General features: G+C 45.5%; 1 protein-coding gene across 6 annotated transcripts; it reads left to right on the top strand.

Annotated features, from left to right (window-relative positions):
- The first annotated feature begins 4,469 nt into the window (after nucleotides 1–4,469).
- Nucleotides 4,470–8,468, top strand: PSMG3 (proteasome assembly chaperone 3). 6 transcript variants are annotated; one of them, XM_064726069.1, is made up of 3 exons: nucleotides 4,470–4,588; nucleotides 5,148–5,365; nucleotides 7,364–7,909. In XM_064726069.1, exons 2-3 carry the CDS (start codon nucleotides 5,150–5,152, stop codon nucleotides 7,514–7,516), a joined length of 369 nt encoding a protein of 122 aa, XP_064582139.1. In that variant the 5' UTR covers nucleotides 4,470–4,588; nucleotides 5,148–5,149; the 3' UTR covers nucleotides 7,517–7,909. The 6 variants fall into 6 exon arrangements, with proteins under 6 accessions (XP_064582139.1, XP_064582137.1, XP_064582141.1 ...); XM_064726067.1 differs by lacking the exon at nucleotides 4,470–4,588 and adding an exon at nucleotides 4,691–4,785 and having other exon boundaries at nucleotides 7,364–8,468; XM_064726071.1 differs by lacking the exon at nucleotides 4,470–4,588 and adding an exon at nucleotides 4,801–5,015 and having other exon boundaries at nucleotides 5,148–5,370; nucleotides 7,364–7,500.
- The last annotated feature ends 22 nt before the right edge of the window (nucleotides 8,469–8,490 follow it).

Here is an 8,490-nt window from a genome sequence, read left to right as displayed (position 1 = left end):
CTTGCCTCATGATGACTCTGTCTGTTCCATACCCCCTGCCTACAGTGCCCAGAACAGCCAGCTGTTATCTCATGATAAATATCGAGGATAAAATTATCATCAGACAGCACCAGGTTGTCTGCATGATGTAATCCTGACTCTTTTAGGTAGCTGGAGCTTTTTTAGCTCTCTTAGGTAGTCTGGAGTGTTTCTGGAGGTGTATCTCACACATTTCCAGAGAGTCATTTTCATTTCAGTGGTTGTTGAAATAATTTCTGCAGAAATTTTTGCAAAGAAATCAAAGATTGTTGGTTTCAAGGGTACTGAATATATGAAAAATATTGTTGTTTGAGATCAAGCACCCCAAAAACTGTTTTCAGCAAAATCCTTCGGCAGATGTGACTTGCTTCACTCTTGCCAGGCTCTGTAATCTCAGCAGGAGCCCCTTTCCAAATTTCTCCCCCAGCACCAAGGTTGCTCCTTTCTCCTCTCAGCCCCATGGATCTGTAATCCTCCTCTGCCAGCCTGCAGAGCAGCTCAGAAAACACCAATGACACAGCATAAAAAAGTCCTACAAGGGCTGGAGTACTCCTCTATTTATAGGTCGCTAAATCTGACTAAAAAAAACTTCCACAGAGCACCAGTCAAATTGCTACCTAGATGTTTCCAGGCCCAGCCAGGGCATGCTGGCTTGCTGCCATGTTTTTAAATCCTACCCTGTGCATTGAGCTTTCTCAGGAAAATCTGCTAGTGCTCATATGTGGGCTGTTACTATTGACACAAACATTAATGAACATTCCCCTATTGCTTCCTTACTAAGCTGCAAGTGCAAGAAACCAAAACAATAACATGACCTGACAGTCTCAAGCATGTAAGCACATCCAGCACTTCTATTTCAGATGTGCAGCTGAGTGCAGCTCGCTAGGAAAGGGAACAATTTGTGTTTAAGTGTTATGTTTGTTTTTTCTTCTAACACTGTTTTTTTGCTGGCTGAATTCTACACTGGAAAAAAAAAAGTTTCATCAACAACAAAGTAGAGTGGAGTGGTTCTGCAATGCCTGATGGATTGGCTGAGCCTTCCTCTCACACAATCAATGAAATAAGAGATGTTCCATACAATAAGAGTCATGGGGACAACTTCAGAACAAAGCAAACCTCTTAGAATTGTCTTTCAGAATAAGGACTGATAATCTTGTTATCCTGGGGAGCACAGCAAAGGGACCAACGCACAAAAGAGCCAGAACCCCCTCATCTTCCTTCAAAATATGAGCACATAAACTGAGAGCCTCAGAGCTTTAACTCAGGTATCACCTAATCCTGGACACATCTGAACTCCTCAGCAGCCCACACTCCAACCTCAGGCTCCCCTGCACTCCTGATGTCCCATGTGCAGAAACAGCTGAGCTGAGCTCATGGTTGGCAGGCTCATACCTCTATCAGGAGGAGCTGCAGAAACCCAGAGATGAAACAACCAATGTCAGGCGCAGCAGGGGTGACTCCTGACTGTGGACAGTGGGGTTCAAAGCTGTTCCCACTCTGCACCAAAGGCCAAAGCCTCTCTCTGCTGACTGCAGCCAGCCAGGGAGACCTGAGTGCTGGGCTAAACAGCCCCAGGTGTGCTCTGCTCCCTGCTTCCCCTAGGGCCTCGATTCACTAGTATTTTCTGAACATGCTCTCTTCCAGACTAATTAAATGCAGTGGGGATGGCTTGAAAAGAGAAATCCAGGAGGTGAATTTCTGCCATTCTTTTACTCCTTTTACAATGGCCCCATGGAGAGAGCCCTCACACAACCCTGCAGCACCCACACCCCCGACCTTGCTGTGCCAGTAATAAGAGGAAAAGGAGAGTTCAGATATTGTCTGGCCTGAGGAATGTACTCACAGGCAGCTCCACTTCATGTACCTGATTTATAACAAGGGTCAGAATAATTCCCAAGCAGCTCCTGCATCAGGGAGCAAACTAATTCCTTTCCTCTCTCCTCGGCTGCGCAGCTCAGAGTCCAGCTGCACCCAAGGTTCCAGCTCACAGTCTATATTCTGCATCATAAAAGATACAAGAGAGAAATCTAAACTGGAGAAGCAATAACCTGTAAACTAATAAACCAACCCAGCACTTTGATAGTGAGGCACTCCCCAGAGCAGGGATTATTAATGGGTGTCCTGAAACACTGTGTGTCTATGTTTGAGAGCAGTGGGAAATATTTCTGATTCTCTGTGGATCTTACACATATGTTCTTATAAAATCAGTTCAGACAAATGCAAAGACTAATATAAAAGCAGCCTCCTTCCAGTCTACACAGAGGCACTTCAGAAGTTTAAAAAGAAAAGCACTACAAAACTGCTTGAATAAATAATAATAAAGGTATTAAGCCGCAATATTAGGAGTAGTTTTACTTGTCAAAGTATGGGGCTGCACAGTCATTGATTTTCTCTTATAATTGAGATACTGACATGCATGACTTATGTTTCTTTGGCAGCGAGTGCATGGGGATGGAAGAAGGGATCTTGAAATCCTGTGAAATCTCCAGCTGAGGATTTGATGGCTCTGAAACTGCTGTCGGTCTCGATTCTTTATTTCCTTCGAACCATAAAATGGGCTATATTAACAATCTGTTATGATGAAAGACAGTTTATGAGGCTAAATGTAATAACGTTTGCAATGTGATCAGGGATCTGTGGAGGTAAAGTGTTATAGAAACCAGGAGTGTGAGTATGGATCCAGATCCTCCTCAGCCAGAAATGCTGGGAAGCAGATGACAGGCAGACAGACCCCCTCAGGAAAGGTCCCATTACCTGTCCTGGTGTGTATTCTCAAATCCCCATGCCCTGCCTCAGTCACACAAACAGGAATCTTCTCCTTAGTTAATTTTTTAATGTATTACTTTCAGTGATGAGGATTCAGTGCTCAGTTGCTTCCGCTTGCTATATTCCATCTCAGCTACATGCCAAAATGAGACATCTAATTGACAGGAACTGTGAAAGACAACTTTTTTTTTTTGTCCCAAACTAATGTAAAACAGCAAAGAATGGTGTTTCCATGTAAATCTGAACTACAGTGGACTCCCTTTGTTCCCCTGTCATGTAAAAAATAAAATGAAGTCTGGCAAGGATGGCAGGAAGAATCCAGTGCTTTGTGTCCTGAAGTAAAGTTACTCTCTGGAGAAGGCAGAGCAGGAATAAACTTCTTTATGAGTCAGGAGGTTTTACTGACAATAGCTGCTATTATCTCTGTCAAACAGGCAAAGCCTCGAGTGATTGTGGTAAGCAAGAAAGAGGAATGCTGTTTATTCAGTGCTGGAAAACAGACTATTTGCCAGACTGCAAAGAGTACTGAAAAGGTATCGAGTCTCTCTCTGTTTGAATTAACCACAAAAATAACCTGCTGAATTAAAAGCTTTTCCATGGATCTCTGCTGCTCTCTAACGGTGCCTTAAAGGATTGTCAACACAAAGTGTATGTGTTCCTCCTGTAATCAAGTTTTGGTAAAACTTTTAATGCAAAACAAACAAAGGAAATATTCATTAGGTCCTTCAGAGATGTTACCTGAACAGATAACTCACAGATCAGGTAGTTATTGCTGTACCCATGGCCAGAATATTTGGGATGTGGTGAGGATGGTGGCAAAGGAGAGCTAAAACATGGGAACACAAGTTTTGAATGTATTTTAGATGCAGCAATTGCAAGAATCTGGCAGGTTGCAAACTTCTGGGAAATGCCAATTTTCAGTGCTTTGTATAAATTAGAATATAAAATTTTTATTCATGAGTACCGGTATTTCAAAGGGAAAAAATAGCATTGTATTAATGAGGTATAATTAATAAAACTAATGTTTGCACCTGGGACAGACACATTTGGTTCCATTCTCCTCTCACATATGTCTTTATTTTATCCCCCTGTACAGCTCTATTGGTCACCTGCCAATGCTCACTCAGCTAGCTAATGGCAAACCCACTTTTCTGACCAAAACCAGCCTTGTTTTCAGAGAATCACAGAATGGTTTGGGTTGGAAAGGACCTTAAAGATCATCTTCTTTCACCCTGTTGTGGGTGACACCTTCCACCATCCCAGGTCGCTCCAAGCCTTGTCCAACCTGGCCTGGGACACTTCCAGGGATGGCACAACCTCAGCTGCTCTGGGCAACCTCTGTTTGTCTATGTAAAAAGTTGCCTCTTTCACACAAGCCCCCTTTATAAGCCATTTTTATTAAGATGGGAAAGCACACTCGGGGTCTTAGAGCATGGCCTAACAAAACCCAGTACTGGGAGCGATCATATCCCATGCGCAAATGGAGGGAAAACAATATTCACAGCGCTTCTGTGTCCCCAGGGTCACCTGTCCTCTCACAGCCACCCCCTCATGCAGCAGAGGGGTCCTGCCTGTGAGTCCTCCCCAACTCTCGGCGTGAAACGGGGAGAAACCGGGCGTGGAAACCGGACCGGGGGAAGGGGTTCATCCCCGGAGAAGGGGATCACTCCCGGGAAAGGGGTTCATCCCCGGGGGAAGGAATTCATCCCCGGAGAAGGGACCGGGTGCGGCAGCTCTGCCCGGGGTCGGCGAGCAACCGTGTTGAGAGCGCGGGGGGGCCGGACATGGCGTCTTGCCGCGGCGGGTAATGGCGGCAGCGCTGAGGGAAGGAGAGGGGAGGGGACAGCCCGTGAGGGCAGCGGCCGCCCTGCGCCATCGCCCCCCGCCGGCTGCGGGAGGGAGAGAGGGAGGGATGGGAAGGGAAAGGAAAAGAAAGGCGCCGCTTCCGCCACGGCGGGGCGGGCCCGGGCGGAGAGCGGCGGCGCGGCCGGGCTGGCGAGGGTAGGGGCGGTGAGGGCCGCGGCCCGGCGGGGTGGGGATGGCTGTGTCCCTGTCTCCATGTCTCTCTCAGGAAAAGCCTGGTGGAGCTGGGGTGAAAAGCAGGGCTCGAGGTTTCCCCCTCGGTACCAGCTATCCGCGCTAGCGGGGCCCCTGTCGGAGGCAGCGGGGCCATGCGGGGCAGTGATGCCATCGCTGCGGGGCTGCGAAGTCCCCCCCAGTCATGGGTGCAGGTTTGCACTGAAATTAACGTAACCGTGGGTATTTCAAGTTACGGGAATGATTCAGTCTTTCTGTAGCTCGTGGCGCATGTTTTTAATCTAATGTTGTCATACTGTTGTTGTCGTTCTGTTCTTTTTCGGAAGCGATGGAAGCGAGTCCCATCGTGACGTCCAAGCAGCGAGAGGAGGTGGTGCACGGGGTGCCCACCGAGGTGGTGTGCACAGCCTTCTCCAACTCGGTGCTCGTGGTGGTCACACAGTACGGCAAGATGGGCACCATCGTCTACGTGGACCCCAACACCATCGGCGACAACGTGGGCAGGCCCTCGCTCACCACCAAGGTGCTGCTGGGCAAGGATGAGGTGAGGTGAGAGCGGATGCGAAGCGCAGAGGCAGCGAGGATAAGGGGGAAATGGGGTAGGTGGGGCTGTGCAAGCTGCCAGGGAGTTGATGAATCACAGCAGTTAAGCAGTGTTTGAATAGTGATAAGATTAATTTTAAAATGAGGAAAAGAGGGGCTCATCAGAAAAGTATGTGTGCTCGTCTGCTCTTGGACATAAAAGTTTAACTAACCGTGAGTGGTTTGGCGATCTGTTGTTTTTATCCTACAGGATATGGATTGCTTCTGCATGTTTATGGAAAGTTTGATAAAGCTCTGTTGATTTAAGGGTTGCAAGATTAAATATGCAGCCATTGATAACCTTTTTGGGTTTCTGTTCCAGTGAGTTTGTTTTCCTTTTCAGGTCTGTTTTCCCACCCCCATCCTCCCCTGTCTATGCCAGCCCCATAATGGACTTTAGTTGCCCTCTCCCAAGTGTGTCTGCCAGCACCTTCCCTTGATAAAGTTTAATTTGTTTTGCTTCAACAAAATGAGGTTTTTATCGACCATTTCACAAAGCTAGAGAGAAAGCAGAAGCAAATGTGTTTCTAAAAGCGTCAACTGGTCAAACATTAAAACAGAAAGTTACAGAGCTACAAGATTATGAGGCTTTCCATCAGGCTTGAAGCTATCACATATTACTTGCTAGCTTTAACTAGACAAGCTATAGCAGCACAAGTTCCTGATTCTATCCATGACTTCCCCTTGTGGAGTTCTTTTTCTTGAGCAATAGCCTTCCCTTTTTGGGAGATATTTTGCTTTCTCTGCTTTGATATCTGCAAATGCTGACCACCTCCATCCCCAAGCTTATTTGGGTTTTATTTGGAAATGGGAAGTGCTATGTTTACTTTGTTCCATTCTATTTTTAAATAATTTTAACTAACTGATCTAAAGTTCAAGAGAAGACTTTCACTAGTTTGCTGCTTTCCTGCTTGTCACTGCTAACATCCTTCTTTGGGATGTTGCACATTTCCAAACAGCAGCTGAAATCAAGCAAACTCATCCTTCTGACAGATACACAGCTCTGGGTGTAAATAAACCCTGGACAAGCTGGGTGGTTCAAAGCTGTGCTGGATGAGCTTGAGACTGGGCATGAGAAAACACCTCTTCACCAAGAGGGTGGTCAGACCCTGGAACAGGCTTGAGGTGGTTGATGCTCTGAGCCTGTCAGTGTTTAAGAGCCATTTGGACAATCCCCTGAATAATGTTTCAAGCTGAGCTGTGAGTTGGTCAGGCAGTTGGGCTAGATGTCATTGTAGGTGACTTTCAAGTGAAATGGTCAATGCTGTTCTGATCTATTTTGTTAAAGAAAGCTCATGGAAAAGGTTATATCATTTTTTTGCCTCCTTCAGCCTCACTACTTATTTCTGCTTTTCATGATTCTATTAAAATAAGAAGCAACATGTCTGTAACACCATGCATACAAAAACTTTGTATATAACACCATTTGGGGATTTCTAGGAATTACAAAAATAACAGGTTTTTTTCAGAGCTTGTCAGTGGAGCATCCCCTCTTCAGAACAAGTTTTTAAACAAAAAAACTGTACTTGCAACCTTCTTTAGAAACCTGGCTGTGAAGGAAATAAAGGCATTTGGATCCACAGCATTTCATGTCATTTAACACTGGTACCATAGTTCAGGTGGGAGGATTATGGAAGGAAAGATTTTCTGTACTGAGTTTCCAAGTTTCCCAGACAGTGCTGAACTCAGTTCAAGTGCAGCACCAGTAAAGTTGTTTCAGGGTGGTGTGGGTGGCTGGCACACTCATGAGACCAAACTCTTCCCTTTTAAGCTGGTTGAGACAGGGTTTTCTGAAGTTCCCTGTCCCATGGCTTGCCTTTGCTGACCATGTTGGAACTGCTCAGTCTGAGTCCAGGATCAACAGATTCTCCACGTCACCCCAGGACTCTTCCTCTCCTAACTCCTGCAGGAGGACTCTCCCATCTGTAGGAGTGTACATCTCTGTTCCTTTGCTTTTCAGCCCCTCGTTCATGTCTGTGCCAAAAACCTGGTGGCATTTGTGTCACAGGAAGCCGGGAACAAACCTGTTCTCCTCGCCATGGCTCTAAAGGACAAAACCATGGAAGGAATACAGGCCCTACGAGAAGTGATCCGAAGTTGCCAAGTGTGGTGAAGTTGTGCCATCTGGATTCAAGGAAATGATCCTGAGCCCATGACTCATCACCACCTAGTTGAAAGGACTAGAAATGAAAATGATGGAATGTCTTTGTGGTGGTTTTGGACGTCCTGAGGAATTTCATGAATTTTTCTCTACTGTGTAGAACGTTTGTGGGTTTTATTACTGGGATAGGTTTGCAAGTCCATATAGACAGTGGTGAGACGAGAGCAATTGTCTCAACAAAGGAGAGAAGTGCTACTTTTATCATGTTGGGTGGGTCATTTATTTGGGAAAGGGCTCGGCTCTGCTCATGTGTCCTGAGGAGCAGCAGATGCCAAGCTCTGTAGCTGTGCCATACCACAAAGGGGGAACACCCAGTGCAGAGGGAATAAAAGAAACATTGTCAAATCAAATTTTACCTGTTTTCTTTTTTGCTCTGTGAGAATCACTTCAATTGAAATACAAGCTTTGGTAAAAAATCAACAGTTGTATAATGGGAAAGGTTTTCTTGCCTTTTTTTAGGAAATGAGTCCTAGATGGCTGCTTTTGTCCTTATGTCCATTCTTTTCTGGATGTAGTCTGAATTCATTTTCTACTTTCACTCTGATTTTAAAGAGAGGCAGATCATGATGCTCTGCAAATTTCATGCAAGCTGATGTCAGGGTGGAAGACAGGAACCCAAAATAGTGGTAAGAAAATAATCTCTGCCAATGGATTACATGGTACCAAGACACTGGAGAAACAGAACATCCATAGGCTGATGACCTGCAATGAGTATCTGTCTTAGGAGATGTGGGGACAGATGGTTTGAGGGGTTACACAGGGTTGTTGTTTCTGCCAAGTCATTTACAGAAGGTGTCAGATTATGTTGTGTGAGCTGATGCAAAGATTAATAACCAAACTTTTGCCTTTTGCTTGGAAAGCACATTTGTTTTTACCTCTTGTAATAAACAACAACAAGTAGTAAATTTTTAAGTGAGCTGTTACAC

The sequence above is a fragment of the Zonotrichia leucophrys genome, chromosome 14 (genome assembly GCF_028769735.1).
Source record: "Zonotrichia leucophrys gambelii isolate GWCS_2022_RI chromosome 14, RI_Zleu_2.0, whole genome shotgun sequence".
NCBI lineage: Eukaryota > Metazoa > Chordata > Aves > Passeriformes > Passerellidae > Zonotrichia > Zonotrichia leucophrys.
The sequence above is the reverse complement of the archived record's forward strand: the minus strand, read 5'-3'. Positions and strand labels throughout refer to the sequence as shown.